Below are 19,831 nucleotides of genomic sequence, written 5' to 3' on the forward strand. Positions count from 1 at the left end.
GCTTGTAAGGGCTTTCCTCTCTACCTCTGAATGAGAAGTCTACCATCTGTTTCCACGTTCGCTTTGGTTCTTCTAGAAATCGACTCATGTCATTAAATGTCTGCTCTTCCGTTAGGGAGTAGCTGAAAATTTCCATGAGTGCAATTAATATTATAAGTACTCATCCCATGATGATTTGTTATCTGACACTGTAGTCTTTCTCAAGTCATGGTGGATGTGGCTGAAAATGTGCATGAGATAACATTGCTCTGGGCGGTATTCGGTCGCTATATGAATCAAATGGGGAGAGGTAGCAGCAAGGAGCTCTTCAGCCCTTCAAGGATGGTTTTCCCTTTTTTCGTCCATATTTTGAGATAGAACACGGAAGAGGCATTGATTGGTTGATATCTGCCTAACTTAATGTGTTGGCAGCAGGCCAGAATTTCCTTTCTTCTCTTTTGGCTTACTGTTTAAATTAAGGAAAATCTAAAAATGAAAATACAAAGGTGGATTTCCCCCTTGGTTGTGGTCTTCTTTGCTGTAGTGTGGAATCATTCAGCCATGCATTTTGGCCAATAAAGGCAGGCACAGGGCAGGACAAACGTATGCACTACCTGCTTAGCCTACATTAAGTAATTAACCCGCAGCCCACTTCCAGAGAGCCCATAGTAGTTTTAAGTGTTTACCTCCATCAGTTATTCTCTGGGACCCAGCTGTCAAAACTAGGTTATGTGCCACTGTATAGCCATGAAGTCTAGGTTTGTAGTTACAAACTATGGGTTTAGTCCTCTGAATTCTCAACACTCACGAGGGGATACACAAGGAGAAACTGCTCTCCCCACAAGGAAGCTGTGAGCCAGAAAGGATGATAGGCACGTGTACTACTTCCTTTCATGCTCACATTTACATGTGGAAGTATGTATTACCGTTCTCATTTTTATAAATTATGAAGTATAGACTCAAAGAGGTTTAGTACCTTGTCAAAGATTTCATAAGTAGCAGCTAGGAGTTTACGGGAGGTCCCTTAACACCAAAGCCCACCAGATCAGAAATGCTCTGTACCGTAGACTAACTGTATTAGACACACATTCCTTCTGTCAGTATAAAATAATTAGAAATTGTTTTTCTCATGCAGTGGAGCTGGTACATCTGTTGGCACAGCCCAGTGGAAGTCAAAGTAGACTGTAGCATGATCCAGTACAAAGCAGCACTAGATTTGAAGTCCGAAGACTTAGATTCAGCCCTTCACTATACCATTTCCCAGCATCGTGACACTGAGTAGTTAATAATTAATTTCTCTGAGCCTCATTTGCACATGTGTATGGAAGGGATAATCCTTCCCTGCTTGCCTTACACATGGAGAACGAAGAGCCAGTGAGATGGCATATTTTAAAACACACACTGGAAAGTGACAAGCAGGTGTTTATTTGATGTCATTATTGATCATACCAAAAAAAGTTCATACACATCTACATGTCCTTTTTCCTCACAAACTCTATACTATCGACCTTTCCTAGTTGCAGAAAACTAGGATCTTAGTGGCTGGGATGAAAAAAAAAAGTTCCTTGGTTTTGAATTCTATAATTTAGTTGTATAAGGTGAATTTTATACAGAGCAAGGGCTTTGAAATCAATTAGAAGCCCCTGGTAAGCAGTTAATTCACATCTTTGTGATTCTTCAGTCGTGAAATCTCATACCACTTTGGTGGACAACATTTTTTTATGTTTGTTCTATATCCATTTTGAGTTCCTACTCTACACACACACAAGCTGGTGATAATAGATAGAAAACAAGACACACTGGTAAAAATAGATAGTACTCAATAAGAAATTATAGTCTGTATGCATTTACCTGTCTCTGACTTGATACGTAGCCCTGTATCATATGCTATAGAGGAGATGAAGGAAATATGCATCCAAGAAGATCATTTAATTGGGAAACTATAAATGCATCATCTTTTCATTGTTAAGTTTTTGAAATCCTTAACCAATGCCTGCTACAATGTTTCTTACATTCTATGGACTTTTTTGTTCTAAAGTAAATCTAAATTCTCTTTCAAGCAAATGCAACCTAGTATAGCAGATGTACATTGTAATGTCCTAGAAGTTTACTTTGTTCATGACAAATAACACTATGATATACCATTAACATTTTCTACTAGTTTTCTAGGAAGGTCACCATCTACTATTGTTTTAATGAAATAAGTTTCATTGGAAACATATATTCAAAACCTCAAAGGATGATTTGTGTCAACTCAGGTTTTGTTTCTATAACCTCTGCATGCATTTCAGACTAAATCCAATTTCGCATTGTTTGTTAATCAACAGCAAAGCCGAATTGAAGATCGCTTAGAAAGACTGGATGATGCTATTCACGTTCTCCGGAATCATGCAGTGGGCCCATCCACAGCTATGCCTGGTGGCCATGGGGACATGCATGGAATCATTGGACCTTCTCATAATGGAGCAATGGGTGGTCTGGGCTCAGGGTATGGAACCGGTCTTCTTTCAGCCAACAGACATTCACTCATGGTAAGTGATGGCATTTGTAGACTCTTTAATTACTGATCCTCACAGAATTAGAATTTCAAGTATAAATACTACTACTGCTGTTTTGTTCTTTTTTAAACAGCTTTATTGAGATATAATTCACTTCAATGTAATTCACCCATTTAAAGTGTACAGTTCCATGTGTTTTATTTAGTATGTTCACAGGGTCATCACCGGTCTAATTTTAGAATGTTTTACCTTCTGAAAAAAGAAAAAGAAATCCCCATTAGTTGTCACTCTCTATTCTTCCCTCTCCCTGGACCCTAGCAACATTAATGTACTTTCTGTCTGTATAATTTGCCTATCTTAGATCTTTCCTATCACTGGAATCATACAATACGTGATGGTCTTTTCTAACTGGCTTCTTCCAGTTAGTGTAATGTTTTCATTCATTTTTATTGCCAAACAGTATTCCATTGGATAGGTGTACATTATATTTATCCATTTATCAGGTGATTCATATTTGGGTCCTTTCCACTCTTGGCTATTATGAATAATGCTCCTGTGAGTACAAGTTTTTGTGTGACGTGTGTCTTCATGTCACCTGAGTATATACCTAGGTGGACATTTCTGGGTCATTGCTGGTGTTTTAAATTCTTCATCTTAGTAACGCATCTAAAGGACCCACTTTTGTACATGTTACATTGTTGGCATTTCAGATATGGAACAGGTTGAAATTTTTTATTATTATTGAAGAATCCAAATCGATGTCTTTTGATGCTGAGTATGGGAGGCAGAAATATCTGGTATGTTTATTGGTCTAAATATATGGTGTGAGACTGTATAATTCAAGAGAGTGTATAATAGTTTTATTAATCACTACCCGTTTATGAATAGGTGTGTATTTAAATAATATTTAAGTAGATTTGTCTGTATTACAACTGGAATTTCAATTCGGCCCATTGCTTTTGAAAAGGATTTGGGAGTGCACCCTTTTTATTTAGGTGATTATGAAAATTCAGAATCTTCTTAACAAAATATTAAGTGATGACAGTAAGGTGACCGAATGGGTGGAGAATTAATCACTAGTGATTCTATGTAATTTTGCTTCTTATAAACTCCTGCCTGATCAACAAACACCTTAGTGTCCTGTTTTGTACCTCGTAGGCTCTTTAAAAAGTTGCTTGGATGAAGGTCTGTCTACTGCTACCACTGTAGCATCTCTTGTTTACTGATGCTTCCAAGAGGAGAACACAAAATAAGCACAGGTTATTCTGAGGCTCTTTCAGTTCTTGCTCAATAGGATTCTTCTGTCCTCCTTTCAGTTTCTCTTAATAAAAGAGTAGGATTGAGAGTACCATCCTGAGCAGTATATTATGGAAACCTGCAACCAATTTGAAACCAAAAATACTGGTTTATAAATAGAAGCAATGAACTCACTTCTAAAACGTGGAAAGATATTTTTGAATGCCAAAGCTGAATCTTTTTTTTTCTTTTTTGCTTTTCCTTGACCTCTATCCTAAAAATTCATCATTGAGTAAAAATTGTTTGTCTATTCATGGCAGTTGCTAAGAGTTTACAAAAGGAAAATCTAGATTTTAATTTAGCTTGGCCTCAGGTAATGTGTTAAATACACTTGGGATGCATATAATATGAGGTTTTAGTTTGTACAGCTCTTTTCTTTTTAAACTACAATGTTTAAACAATACTGCTTTTAATTAAGAAATCTGGCTTTATTAAAAGCCAGATCTGTGACTTATAACCATTTCTCTATATCTGCTCTCAATCAAGAGAAAAATAGTTTAATTTCTGTAGCTGTGTTCGTTTTGCATATGTTAAATGCATGCAATGTGCACCCAGGGCATTGCTTCAGAGACAATTTTTTCCATAAATATGTAAAGTTTGCTCTTAAATACCAGATGTAGGTTAAGTGGTTCTTTAAAATAATAAACTATACTTTTTGGAACTATTTGACCTTTGAGTTGCCTCCCCCTTGAGTCTGATTCAAAGGTGGGATAGGAGGAAGGGACTGGAGTCAACTTTGGAGATGGGAAGTTGGACTGACCTGGGGGAGGGGAAAGGGAGAGACTCGAGCAGAGCAACAGAAGGGGGGAAATAATCGGCCAATATTACACAGAAACGTTTTTGATTTGATTTTGAAAAAAAAAAAAAAAAGCTATGCAGAAGCAATAAAGCTGCTAGTTTTGCTGATGAGGAGAAGTTCCTGTTCACTCATCTGAAGACGTTTATAATTCAGTCAAGGATGCCCGCAGAGCCAACCAGGTGGTAGACAAACTCCAAAGACGTGGCATGGGGATGTCCTGCTGCCCTTTAAACCACGAGAGGTTTTGCAGTCTTTCTCTTTTCTTCTCAAAAACATCCAGCAGGTCCACAGAGTCTGAGCTTCCCAGCCTGAAACCCTAACGTGTGTGAAAGAGATCAGATTGTCATTTCTTTCCTCGCGCAAACTGGTATGAATTTTCAAACAAAAACATAAGAACAAAGGAAATAGTTTTTGAATTTAGTCAGTCTGAAGTTAGCCTTTGACCATTTGATACATTCCACAATAAAAAGGAAGTTGAAGGGGAAGAGAAAAAAAAAAACCCACTCCCCCCCCTCCGCCCCACCCCCGAACAACAACAAAAAAAAAAATTCAAGGAGGATACTGGTAATGTTTTCCACATTTGAATTTTAATACATGAAACAGGCTATAAAACTGTGGCCAGCTGCAGTAAATAAAGTAGCAGTGGGAGGTAGACACCGGAAACTTCAGCGCAGAGGACACTGGTGGGTGTTTCTTTCCAGCTACACACACCTTCGTTCGTTGTTCTGGAGTAGAAGCCAGTTGTAGTAACTTAAGACCCGTCCCAGGGCTAGTTCTGTTCTGAGCAAATCTCCTTTATAAGTCTCCTCAATAATTCCTTCTGATTAAAGGACAGACAGCTTTGAATCCTCTTGACCTCCATCCTCTTGCTTCCTCTCTCCCCGCCTTCCGAAAATCAAAACAAAATGGCTTGATAACTTGGAAGATGATAGAAGCATTTCTCTCTGCAGCAGCTTGAAATCGTGGTGGGGAAAACTGTGGTTCTGCCTCGGCTATTATGTTATCTCATTTAATTGCTAACATATTGTACTTAGCTTTTGATTCATAAAATGTTTTCCTTGGAGTTCTGGAGTAGGTCTTCAGTGATTTACTAAGTATTAGTATAATGAAAGGGTTTTTTTTTTTCACAGCAGCATGGCTTATAATGCTAGCGTGAATGTTGTATCCTTGCAGGCTTTCTAGATGATATTTGGCCATGCTCTTTCCTGCCCCAAAACCTTCACTGGCTTCCCATTATCTACAAAATAAAGACCAGTTTCTTAAGCCGGTTTGTTAAGCGCCGTTACCGTTGACCAAAAGCCTTAGGTGTACCGTGCCAATATGCAGCAATTCTTCAGCAGGACCAGTCTGTTCATTTTACCAGAACGTGCCGTGTACATTCTCATTAGGTAGTTCTCTTATGTCTGTCGGGCTTAGCCTGCTCTACCCCCGTTTCTCTGTCCATCTCATTCCCCACCACTCTCAAAGCTCTGACTCAAGTTCTGCTTCTTCCAGGAAGCCTTCCCTTGCTGCAGCCACTTATGATAGTCCATTTTCTTTTCTACTTTCCAGAGCTCTGTGAGTCATACTGCTGGCTAGATATTTCTCTCACCCAGTCATGTGAGCCATGCAGGCGTGGCTTTTGCCTTACCACCTAGATTATAAATTCCTTGAGTACCATGTATTACATTTTTGTACCCCCCCCCCCAGCAAATAAATCTTCAAAGTGGGGAGAAAGGAAACTACTGTTTTCTGACTGCCTCACAAGTTGCCAGCCCCTCCGCCAGATGCTCCAGAAACATTATCTCAGGCACTCTTCCCAGGAGCCCTTTGAGGATGATAATGACGTCCATCTTAGGAGTTGGTCACATGGGCCTTAGAAGGCTTGAGGAGGCTGAACTCATGAAGCCAGCTTTAAACTCGGATACAATGCCTCCACCTTCCCTGTTCTTTGTTTACTACCTATAGCTATAGGTGCCCCTCTTCAGAACTAATTTTAGGGTGGTGAGAGCTTGGGACTTTCAAATCGTGATAAATGTTCCTTGATGAAAGAATGCCCAGGTACCTTGTGGCCAAGTTCCCAGAAGCTCTTTACCCAAATGCAGAGGTAAAGAATTTTTCCTCCATTGCGGTATGTTAGATTAAAACCCACATCGCCTAACACTTATTCTTAAATCAGCATGTCTGTGCTAAGTGGCAGGAGGTGTAGTGAGCTCCCCTTACTAGGGTCATGAAGAAGTAAATTTTAAAGTATTTTTCTTTCTCAAACCGCCCACGTTTCTGACAAAATCAAAGCAGAAATCTCTGAATGTGAGAGAATGAAGAAACAGGTGGGTTTGTCACTAAGCTCATTAGACACGGTTACCCAGATATAACCCCCCTGTGCTTCAGATACCTCCATGGTTAATCCTGATGTTAAATCGTTAGGTTTTTGTAAATTATTGAAATGGCAGTTTTTCAAATACAGTTCTCTCCAGTATTCATTCGCTCTTCAGATCCACAGATGAGACCTGAAAGAAAGCCTTTCCGATGACCTAATCTCCTCTTTTAACTGATTAAGAACAAAACCCACATCAAAAATGTCTTCATGTGACTTTGTATGCGCTTCTGATTACTTGTCAGTAGAGTCAGGAACAAAGGGATCATTTAGCTAAAAAATCTCCTCTGCTTTTAATATATAATGTTACTGTGATTTCCAGATCCTTTTTGCTTAAAGTCCATTTATTCATTTCTAAAAATATTTATCAGGTGGTTACCAAATACCAGGCTCTGTGGTACCACGTGGTCTCTGCTCTCAAGGGGTTCGTAGTTTAGTAGAAAAGGACACATGTTTAAAACCAAATTGCTGTGGAGCCTGCTTGGGATTCTCTCTCTCTCCCTCTGTCTCTGCCCCTGCCCAGCTCACGCACACTTACTTTCTCTCTCTCTCTCTCTCTCTCTCTCTCTCTCTCTCTCTCTCTCCAAAATAAATAAACATTAAAAGACAAAAAACAAAACAAAACAAATAACCTTGCTGCAGCAATATACCAAGCCTCATCAGAGAGCGGAGACTCAGCTCTGTTACCTGGGAGGGAAAGATGCCATTGTCTCTTGGTAGATGAGTAGTGACCTAAGGACCTGGTTGCTCTAATTGACTTAGGGGTGGAGGAGTCCTGTAAAACTCCCCACCCACACCCATCCTCCACAGCATCCCTGAGACCCCTTCCTAGAACCTCCAAGTGGGGTTGTGGCCTGCATTTCAGAAAATGCACATTTCAGATACAAGCCAATCCTAGATGAGTTTCCCACTTTACATAACATTTTCATTTGGAGTTAAAAAGAATTTATCAGAAGAAAATTCACTGGGTGATAAAGCACCTTTTTTACTTAACCGACCTTTGAACATATGAGAACTTCTACCATGTAGGGCTTCATGAGATAAAAACTGAACTTAGTTTTGCTTTCATAGTTCTTAAGAGAGTTAAGACCATTGAATTTTAGATTCTAAAAGCACCCCAGAAGTCTTTTAGCCCAAGGCCCTTATTTTACTGCTGAAGACTGAAGCCCAGAAAGGGGAAGTGACCCAGGCATGGACGCCCACTAGTTAATGGCCAAGCTAGGATAGAAACCAGACAAGCCAGCAAGGGGAGCTGCACCCTTTGTACTAAATACCACACTGCCATTGCGAACTTCCTCTCTAACCCAATACCATAGCAATTTCAAAACTGTGGCTGATACTATGAACCTTTTCGTTGCTGACTGAAACTAATGAAACCCAAGGAAAAACTATTTTTGTTTTATTGAAGTATAATTGACATATAATGTTATCTTATTAGTTTCAGGTGTACAATGTATTGGTTCAGCCATCTTATACGTTACCCAATACTCAGCACGATAGAAACCCAAGGCAATTCTTTATTTTTCTTTTTAATGTTTTTATTTTTGAGACTGAAAGACAGAGCGAGTGGGGGTGGGGGGTGGGCAGAGAGAGAGACGGAGACACAGAATCCAAAGCAGGCTTCAGGCTCTGAGCTGTCAGCACAGAGCCCAACACGGGGCTTGAACTCACGAGCTGTGAGCGAAAGTTGGACACTTAACCGACTAAGCCACCCAGGCACCCCCCGCAAGGCACTTCTTTAGTTGCTCCTTGGCTTCAAGCAGCAGAAGAGAGTAATGGGCAGGGATGTGTTATCTTGGGTAGCATTTGCTGGGATGTAGTCATGAGAGTAGTAGAAGTCAGAAAATTATATTTCAGTGAAGGTATGACCCGTAGAGGCTTTGTCATCTTCAATCATGTTCCTCTTATATCTTCCCAGAATTTTGATTTCATAAAGTTTTATGTATATTTGAGCACATATTACATTTCTAAGCAATTGTTACCATAGGATATCAGGGATCTTAGGTATCCTCTCCATCCATATCCCCCTACAAATCCCTTGCCAAGCAGTCAACAAGCCTCTATCAGCCCCTTCTTCCAAGGATAAGTAGCTCTAATTGACCACAAAGCCCATTTCTGTCAGATGTTGGAAGATTCTTCTTTATGTCCAACCCAAATTTACTTCTCTGCACAGTCCTTGTTTTTCTGTCCACTGAAGCTAAGTCAACCCAACAGCTACTTTAGAAACTTACAGTTATTTGAAAAGTGTCTATTCAGTATTTTTTTCCCTCTAGGCTAGATATTTATATCTTCAAATATTCACCCCTCCCCCCAAAAAGTTTTGATTTTATGACTGTCCAGTGCATTCTCCCTAGTTGAAAAGGAATGCTTTCTTTCTCAAGGACCTTTTAGTGTGTAGAATCTCAAACTGAACACAGTGCTCAAGGAGTCATCAGGGTGGACTAGGGTGGATCTGTTACCAAACCCATTCAGTGTGTTGTATCTTCATTTAAATTAAGGCCACCTAACAATACACTTTCACCATTTTTGATGACTTTATCATCTTGCTGACAAATGTTGAACTTGTGATCAGCTGAAATCCATAAGCCACACATCTCTTAACTGTGGTACCAGTACAAAACTTCACACTCTGCCTTTGAATTTCACGCTGCAGCCTTCAGTCTGTTTCCAGTGGAAAAGTCTTCTTTCGGTCCCCATTCAGTCACATATTCTGCCGGCCATATTCTGCCAGGGTGCCATTAATACCCTCATCAAAGCTACGAATAGAAGTGTTAACCAGGGGAGGACACAGAGAGCAGGCCTGAGTTTCAGTGCTACAGACATTCTCTGTACGCTTACACCGTCCCCTGCCTTAGGGCTTGTATTTCAACCAGTTATGTCCAACTAATTTTACTCTCCTGCTGTCCGGCCTCTCTCATTTTGTCCATACCATTATCACAAGACACTAGGCATGCAGTGTTCCCATGAATGAGGAAATGAGGTCTGTCCGCAAAGACTTGTTCTTGGTGGAACCGAACTGAGTTTGAGAGGTCATCGCCTCTGTTTCAGAGCACTTCGAAACTATCTTTAATAGCCTGTTATAGAATTTCACTTAAGATCTTACTCATCTACATCATCTTTCCAGAACTACCCTGTAGAAACCAATATAGGTTTTTCTCTTTGATTAGGTAATTTGCCTACCTATAGTGTTTCACCGTGTCTCCTAATCTCCACAATTATCAAATATTTCTGAGAGCAGATTAGCAGTCTCAACTGAAAGGTTTTATTAATCCATATCAATATTGTACTTTATTTAAGAAAACTTAAAAGAAAAAAGAGAGAGAAGAAAAAGAAACTTGAAGAAATTCTCTTTATTTTTTAAAACTTTTCCTAGCTTTTTGAGATGTTATTGACATCAAACAAAGGTCAGTGTAAGGTATACAACTTGATGATTTAATGCACACGTATATTGCAAAATGACTACCACAATAAGGTTAGTGAACACCTCCATCGTCTCACAATAATGACTTTTGTGTGTGTGCCTGGTGATAACTTTTAAGATCTACTCTTAATGACTTCCAAATATATAATACAGTATTAATTACTGTCCCCATGCTGTGTATCACACCCCAGAATCTGTTTTTCTTAAAGCAAGAAGTTTGTACCCATTGACCAATATCTCCCCATTTTCCCCAGCTACCACCATTCTGCTCTTCTATTTCTTTGAATTTTTGGTAAAGATTCTACATACAACATATGACAATATAACAGCATTTGTCTTTTTCTGTCTGACTTAAAGAATTCCCCTAACCATGGATTAGTTACAACAGTTTAAGAATCCTTGAACTCACCATTTGATATTTCTGCATAAACATAAATGAAAGCCCAGAGGTTTTAAATACAACCATTAACAACCCCTGAGACGAGTAGTTAGGACATGATGCGTGCCCAGATCTCACAGCAGGGAGTCCAAACTAGGTACAACCCTTCTCCCCCTCTCCACCCCCGCCCCCGACCACACACACCCATACCTGTTTTACTCAAGTCAGGCCCCGTGACCTGGAAACAAGACCAGTCAGTCTGCACTGGACCGTCAAACCCAAAAGATTCCCTTTCTCTGCTTCTAGGACAAAACAAGCCTAGTTCTCTAATTATTTTCCCCTAAAGTATGTGTTTAGCACCCTGGTGTTATGAACTTTTAGTAAATAAAAACAAAAACGTATTGTTTTCCTCACTTTTAAAATATAAAAGCATATTTAAAAGAGACTCTTTGGCGTTATCGTAGTTTTACTTTGCTTTCTTCTTAAATAATAGAGGAAAAACCAGGGAGATGCTTTTAATGACAGTCATTTTCATATTTTTTATTGAACTTTTACCGGGGACAACGACACTGTGCTAAACTGTCCATAGTTTGGAAAAGGCACGACCCCTATATTTAAAAAAAAAGGAGTATTACCCTTATTTTTTCTCAAGAAAGCAGATTTTCTGGGAGAAAGATAATATTATATATATTAGAAAATAAACAGATGTTCATTCCCTCATTCTGTGTCTCCTGTGCCTTAGATCCTTTGGGGGTTATGAAATGTATGTAAGAGTCTCTGATCCTCTGATCCTGTGGGCCTTTGACCTCGGGAGGGTGATAACACAAGTATGTGACCGACTGTAATACAAGGTGGAATTATGAAGTGACCAGACAAGCAGCTCAGAGAAGGATGAACATAGCCCAGCCTTGGGAGACAGCTAAGAAAACCTTCCTGGAAAAGGTGTCATTGAGCTCATAGTAGAAGTTTGCATCGGATTTCAGCAGTTAGGGACAGGCTAGGAAGGGCATTGCAGAGCGAGAGAATAAAATGATTAAAAACATATGCAGAAAATAAAGGATCTTATGTGCCCAGATTGCCTGATGAGACGGGCCCTTGCAGCACCAGCCAGGGCGCCCCGGGTGGAAAGCCCCTCCTCGAAGCCCGGCAACTCCAACCACTGGCTCAGATATTTCACATGAGAGTCCACAGGAAGAGCGAGTTTTCATGTATATTTTTTTACATCCAAATTAAATTAACTCATGGAATTTTCCACCCTTAGGAATTAAAGTAGCTGCTCATGAAGTAATTCAGTTATGTCATTCATACCAAAACAGAAAATACTGGAGCAACCTGGCACTGTTTAAAAGCCAAGACTAGGCCTTGGCCATTTTATATATTTTTTTCAAAATCTGTGGTCGTTGTGTTATTTTAACTTTTATTGTGGCTGTAAATTTTTCAAATCAAAAGTGTCTTAATTGCTTAGAAAATAGAAGTGTAAAATGGGTTCAAAATAAGGAAAGAATTTAGGCATAGCAGCTTTAGGAGTGAAAACCTAAAAAAAAAATAAAATAAAAAGGCAAAAAATTTTAAAAAGCTTGAACGCTGCATTTCTGAAACACGAGGATTCTACCTAATTGGCTGACATTCACAGTTGTGCATAATTATAGCTTCCTCTATATCCATAAATCATCTTACAACTATAAAGTTGAGTTTAACCAAAAGATCTGTCCAATATTAGTTAAATGACATCTTTGGGGAAGCATTGTCCTGATACAATAGCCACATTCATTTTCAAGCAACTAATTGGACTTACTGTCAAAAACCAGGGTATTGCGTTTCCACATTTTAATTTTACATTTGCCTTCTCCCTGGCTTCTGCACATGGACCGGTCTCGTTTGGAGCTGCAAGTGTGTGAAAGTTATTGGGGAATGGTAGTCTCTGGGTAATGTTTCTGTGAGCTGCCCAAATTCTTCCCCCCGTAGTCTAGATGGGAAACAGCTGGGTTTTGTTTAAAAAGCTGTTTTGCGAAATGTCTGAATCTTGAGGTGTAGAACTGAGGTCACCAGTAAAGCAGGTGCTCAGGGACAAGTGAGAAAGACTGGAGGCTGGCTGGCCCTGTAACCTTCTGCGGGGTACTTCCTAGCAGAGGAAAAAGTGAAGTTGGCCCCTTTATTTAGTACACAAACAGATAGAAGCAAGTAATCGCATTAGTGATGCTATTAGGAAGGGAGTATCTTTGAACATAGCCAGCCCTTGAGTGAATAATTAGCACAGTGTGAAAGGTACCAAAAGGGTTCTTTCCCTCGCAGGGCTTCAAATACAAAGGTCCAAGAGTTTAACTTCCTTTAGATGTTAGAAGCACTTAAATTTCCTCTTTAAGTATACCCACAGTAAAAGAAATACAATTTCAAGTAAGTAGTACCATAACTGCGTATGTCCTTCAAGTCCATGGATACAATCTAAGGGAGGAAAGAAACCTGAATTGGCCAGACCAGTACCCGGGCAGTTTTGAAAACGGCAAAGTAAGAAACATGTGGAATCACTAAAGTCCAGTGCACGGCAGATATCCACCAGTCTGCAGATGAAAGGAAGCAACCTCCTCCCCTGAGAGCTGGGGGTTATTAGCAGCTGTTTATCCAGTCGGGAATAGAGATTAACATTGTAATTTTTTTTTTTTTTTTTTTTAAGAACTAGAAGGGAATTTGTTTGGGAAGTTGGCTCTTCATATCAAGTCACTGTGCATTGCCAAAAAAAACTTCCTTTCTCAGAACTCATGTACGAGAGTTGAGCAATGTTAGGATTCTCTGAGAATCTCTGGATTACCAAAAGTCTATCTCCATTAAATAGAACAGAAAAGGACAGAGAAATGGATGGATGCCTGCCATTGACACATTCCCTTGAACTCTTCCAACGTGAAACAAGCTGGTTACCTGCCCCTAGCCTGCCCCTAACTGGGGGTGCTCTCCCCTACCCCCACATTCCCCACTGCCCCCCAACTTAATCTTTACCACTCTAAGGCATACCCAAATGGATTTTGTACATACCTACTTCTTGTCAAATGTCTTCTCAGGACATGTTGGGGAAGGAGCGCCGGTCTCAAAAAAACCAACCAAACAAACAAAAAAAGAGTTGGATATTGGTATTTTTCCCCCTGATTTAATGCTACCTTTAATGTCATTTTCTTTTATTAAATCCTTTCTTTTGCTTTTGATCTTATTTATAGCAGAGCCACTGGTCATATGGAAACTATTATTGTATAGCTGGGAGATGAAAGACTTCACTGCAGTTAAATAAGAGTGAATCATTCGGGCCAATAATACACACATACAGTGAGGTACCATTTGCGTCCACAATGCCCTGTGTTGTTCCCTTTGTAGTAAAGCCGTGGAGGTTTATAAAGCGCTTCACAAAAGTCTGCTTTTTGTCCAAAATATGTAGTCTGACGACACGAAAACACATTAATATATAGTCCTTAGCTGCTTCTTCATATATCTGTGTAATACCAAAAATAATGCCACTTCTCGATGTAAAAACAGAAACTTTCATTTAAAGGTGAGATGTTATCTCATGGATGTTAAACGTCATCTTTTTTTAAAAATATATTTAGATAACTTGTGTCAAAATTCTACCCATCATTCAAAGCCTATTTAAGAAGGAAGTCCCTGGTTTCTCAATCTGATATGGTTTTGCCCATCCTTTAAAACCCCACATAACCTTGAACTCCTTCGTGGCATTCCCTTAAGTTTGTCTTACATGTCTTCAACATTAAGCTATAAGAACCTTAAGTAATAGACGTGTCTATCTTTTATTATTTCTCCTACAAATACCTGAATAGTGCCTTGCATACAGTAGACATTTCAGAGGCATTTGTCGAATTAAACAAAAAATGTTTACTTGTGGATAGAAACCCTTAAAATGTGTCTTTGATGATATCAAAAGGCTATAGATTTCAGAGATAGTAAAACAGATACATGCCACATGTTTCATCGTTTACTATTTAGGAAGCATCTAATTGCATGTGATAATATTACAATCCTATACAATGTCCTGTATACCTAGTCCTTGCCCTTGGGAGACTTACATCTCAAGACAAGTGTAAGCTTTATGAATGGCAGCCAAACAAAAGCATTGAAGCGAGTGCCCTGCGCTTTAATTAAGCACTGTCCGTGAGTGCTTTTCAGGGCAGTGTCCATAATGAATAGTCAGGGGAGAGCCCTTTCCAAGCCCAGCAAGATGGTGAGAGTTCTAGAGACCCAGACAGTCAAGGAGTAGTTGGAATAAGGGGATCTGTGGGACTAATAAAAAAGAAGTGGTCGGTGAGTTGTGCCGAGGAAGCCAGCACTGGGAGGCAGAGCAGGGAGGGCTTGGATCAGGCCTTGCTGACGCAGGAGTGAATGTGGCCGATGGGGAGCCATGGGTAGGTAACTAAAGTTGGAGATTAAGGAACTTGAAAAGAGGAAGGAACTGGAACAAACGGCCCTGTGGTGTCCAGGTGAAGGACACAGATGCACAAGGTACCGATCTTAGACCTGACCCACAGAACAATGACAAGCTGTGCTAGAACCTTGACACGCAGAGGAACAGTTGACGGGCAGAGAATATAGCATTCAGAAAGGGGATATTTAGGAAGTGATGGGGAAGGAGTGTTTCATTGGTTTAGGGAAGCTTGTTACCCTTCCTTTCCAAATATTTTACAATAAGCATGTGTTACTGGGATGATAAGAAATGCACTTAAAAAATAAAGGCCAGTGAGGTGAAGATAAATCCCTAGGGATGGACCTCCCGGGCTGGCTACAGAGCACACATTATGTGCAAGCCAGCCCCTCAGTTGTATGCTCTGCAGGTGTGTCTGTGCTTGGGGATCCCGAATCCCAGGCACACATCAGGTGTTCGGTTGTCTTTCCCTTCACTGCAAACAAAAGAAGCCGTGTACAAGTAATCGCAAACTTTCACCATAATCTCTGTGCTAGATGGACTTGGTTCAGCAGACGTGGATTAAGTTTAGTTGCCTACCACTTACTTACTAACCTGCTACCTGGGGCAAGAAGGGGTGAAATGGACTCTGTTAACCACCTGCTGAGGTTCTCACTTGGTGGAATGCATCCAGTTACAGTTTCCCCTATAGGAAAGTGTTGTAGAGAATTGGGGGCGGAGGGTGGAGATACAGAGGAGAGAAATGAAACAGTTTTAATAGATGGAACTTATGAGTTAAGAAAAAAAAAAGATGAACTGAAATCAGATAACAACCATTTGCATCTCTCGAACTAAATCACAGAATCATTCATTTTAACCATGCTGGTGGACATCAGGGGAGTTTCAGCCTGGCCGATCATGTGACAGGTCAGGCCTGCCAAGGCCGGGGTCATTTACATCAGATTTAAATCCTCTTGAAAATTATTTTATCATCTGGAGAATAAGCATTCAATAAATCTCCAAGAATTGCCCAGTAAGGAATTACCTTAACTTTCAGGCAAAGCATAAGCAAAGCTGTGAGGCTGTGAGATTTCTAGGGAAAAAAACAGGTGTTCTCTGGTGTGAGGAAGTCTTCTCCCAATAAACGGCTCTCAAGAATCAAAATCCAAACAGAAGAAGCGAATCCAGATCTGACTTTTCATGAAAAGTCCTTTAAATGTTTAATCACAGGAATTTTTAAAAAGTAGTCTGATAATTTTTTGAACTGAGAAATATGGAAGTGATATTTGTGGTTGAAGAGTGTCCCAGATGTTAGAACTTTCTCACCCAAAGGAGTTGGTTATCAGAGGTGGGTCTTGTTTTCTGCTACATCTCAGGGCCTCCGGTGTTGTTCCTCGCAGTATCTGTCCGGTGCCACCGTTTCGTGAACTTCCGGGTACCCATCTGTGAGCCATTAAAGTTTGCATGACCACTTCCCACCTCTTTAAAAGATGCACTTCTGGGCTAAACAATGTTTTGTACCTTTGAGAAAATAAGTTTTCTTTCCTCTAATATGACAGAGATCTGGCAGGATCCTAGAAACTGAAATCTAGCCCTCCACAACTGTCATGTCTAATTGATATGTCATGGGGAGATTACAGTTCAGGCACCACAACTCTCTTCTGTGTCAGTGGGTGTCTAATTACAGTAAAAGCCCATCAACGTTTGTTTTGTGTTTATGGAAAAACAGGAAGAGGAAGAGGAAGAGAAGAGAGAAAAGTAAAAGTTACCAGGACTTTTTTCTTTGTCCCATTTCCTTGTTTTGTTTCTTCTTTCTAAAAAACACCTATGTCAAAAGACACATTTTGAACCGGATGCCATGAGTAACAAGCTTTTCTTTTGATAATACCAAAAAGTTTCTGATAGCATATCTAGTTTTGTATCATTATCACTTGGTCTAGAAATTAATGACAAGTTTCCTAAAGTTCCCATCCTACACTCTTTTAGAAGGATTATGGTAGAAGAGAAGGAACTGAGGTCTGAAAGCCTGCTTTGAAGCAGTTATCTCTGGAGATAACATTAACAAGGATTGAATAACTGCCAAATGAAATTTAATACATTTTCCCATCCATGAAATAGGCCTCTTAAATACAACAGAATAATTACTTTCACAATACTCCCTGGAAACAAAGAGAGCAGAAACACTGAATGTCTTTTTTGTTTGTGGTGTTTGTTGTTAGCTCAAGGATCAGGATAAGGATATTTACCAGGATGCTGCACGCATCCCCACATTAAAATACCCTTGCCAACAGCCACCTAATTTGAAGCTGCATGTCTTTGAAATCTGTTTATGTTGGAGGAGTTGTGGCAAGTATTAAATTTTGTAATTTAGTTAGACATCTCGGCCATGGCCTTGGCCATACTTGGTGAACTATGGTGGTTTTTTTCCCTATGATAAAGAAAAATAAAATGAGTTTCGTATCTATATCTACACACACACACATGCCCATATATGCACTCTGTTGTAAACAAAGGCTCCAAGAGATAAACCCTTTTTGTCCCTTAACTTTGTTCTCCTCCCATACACACACACACACACACACACACACACACACACACACCCCAATCAAATTATTCAGTGTTGTTATAACTTTTCTGAACTCAAAATCTATTTTAGTCTTACTAGACATTTGCCAATTCGCTTCACTATCTTCAACCTTAGCTTTCTTCTCTGTAAAATGAAGAGTTTGGCCTAACTGGGTTCCAAGTCTCTCAAGCTCTTAAAGTTTCTATGCTGTGATTGAAAAGTGCTTCTAATGTATCCATCCTCTCCTTGGAAAGTAAGGTTATTTAAAATTATATGTTGTTTACATTATTCAAAAGAAGTAATGTACTGCTGAAGGTATTTAATTATTCCCAGTGATAAATTAACACAGGAAAATTTAAATAGCCATGTCAGAATTTGAATATAACTTGACCTGAGATGCAGGGTAACTTAGATATTTGTATCTAAGAGCCATGATTTGGGGGGCATGATTTATGGTGGAGTGGGCATCCATGCTTAGACCACATGATCTTCCCTCCTCTTCTTTTGTAGTTCATTGAACGAGTAATGGGGACACCTAACCCTAGAGTGGCCCATTCAAAGGATGGTTCGTGTCTGCTTCAAAATGTTGAGCTTACCATCAGATGATCTTGGCATTCTGAGCTCAGAAATACTAAGAGAGGGAGTTAGCAACAGGTTCAGAACCTTAAAGAATGTACTGAGATATCATGAAAGGAGAGTTCAGACTATAGTCATGAAGGGACAAATGCCAGAGAGACAGAGGTACCAGCAGAGGGACAAGAGAGGCTGGCCCATGAGAGACAAGGAGTGGCCTTAGGTCCTGGGTGTTCTCTGGGCTCAAAACCTAAATTACAGAAATCATGAAAAGTCTCCTTTTACTTGAGAGACTTACTATGAAAACCGCCACACTAAAGTGATCAGTGTGCAAAAATCCCACAGAGAATCTCTAAGCTTCATGAGGTCATCTAAGTTATTTACCATCCCATCCCTAGCACCCCCTGGAGTGACAAGCATGAAGTAGATGAGTAAATATTTCCTGAATTAATAAATGTACTCTTTGATCAATCAATTAACACTGTATAATTTTTAGAAATTTAATTTTGTCTTTTACATTTAGCATAAATATATCTAAAACCACATTGTATGTAACTAAGAAGACTATTCTTAAAGATTGCAAAAAATAAAATTTACTATCAATATTGATAAAATTAACTACTTTCTTAGACTGGCTTTTAACTTTAAACTCTTGCTTACCTAGATGAAAACGTTATGAAAATAGGGCTTTAATGAAGTACAGATTTTCTAAAAGTAGGTACCATCCTTAGAGTCTCTTTGCAGGTTGAAGGAATCTGCTTTTTTCTAGTTATATTCTTACCTATTTATTATTTGGAAGGCGGTCAAGCCTTGACCCTTGTATTCTGTACATATTGGCTCCTCCTTCTATTTATGAGCTATTCCAGTGATGGATTGTGTTGACCATCCACTATCATTCTTGCCTTGTCTCTTATGTGACCAAAAATAATGTTTCCGCAAGAGAAGTAAATGGGGTTAGGACATGCTGTCTGTGGCCAAGGAAACAAACAAAGCAAAGTTAATTCTTCAGAATACTATTGCATAGCCACAGGCAATGGAACTGATCCCGGAGAATCAAGCTCATTACCACAAGGATCTCGACCCATCATCATTCATTCATTTGACCTGGAATGTGCATAGTTTACAAAGGCAGCCTTAAATCATCAAGAGCCACTTTGTTCGCAACTTCCTTTGTGAAAAATGATTGGTATATTATTTGAGATGATCTGTGGAAAATATATAAAGTTAGTTAACATGTATGGCTAAAATCCAAACAAATACGGTTGTAACAACTGTCTTCTCAACATATTTATAAGATCATTTAAGATTTCACTGTCATTGTGTAGGAGGAAAGATTTAAAATCAAATGCACGTGAACAAAATAGAGACAAAGAGTACAAAGATGATCTTAAATGAAGGTAGCTTGTGTTCTGAGGGGTTTCGAACTATATAGACTTTTATTTTTACGTGGTATGCAAGGATTTGCAGATATTTTCACATAATATCTATAATTGTTAAGTACCTATTATGTACCAATTGTTTTGCCTATTACCACCCTTTGCAATAAACACGGGACTCATTCTCTATAA

At 39.4% G+C, this 19,831-nt stretch overlaps 1 protein-coding gene across 5 annotated transcripts in view; it reads left to right on the top strand.

Annotated features, from left to right (window-relative positions):
• TCF4 (transcription factor 4) overlaps positions 1-19,831 on the top strand; it is a 350,509-nt gene that overhangs the window by 321,484 nt on the left and 9,194 nt on the right. For all 5 annotated transcript variants that reach the window (XM_047086297.1, XM_047086298.1, XM_047086299.1 and 2 more), the window contains one exon: positions 2,307-2,510. In XM_047086297.1, coding sequence (XP_046942253.1) covers positions 2,307-2,510 — 204 coding nt within the window. The remainder of the gene's footprint in view (positions 1-2,306; positions 2,511-19,831) is intronic.

The sequence above is a fragment of the Lynx rufus genome, unplaced genomic scaffold, assembly GCF_022079265.1.
Source record: "Lynx rufus isolate CCGP_SWC_20201006 ecotype Redwood Valley unplaced genomic scaffold, mLynRuf1.p SCAF_20, whole genome shotgun sequence".
NCBI lineage: Eukaryota > Metazoa > Chordata > Mammalia > Carnivora > Felidae > Lynx > Lynx rufus.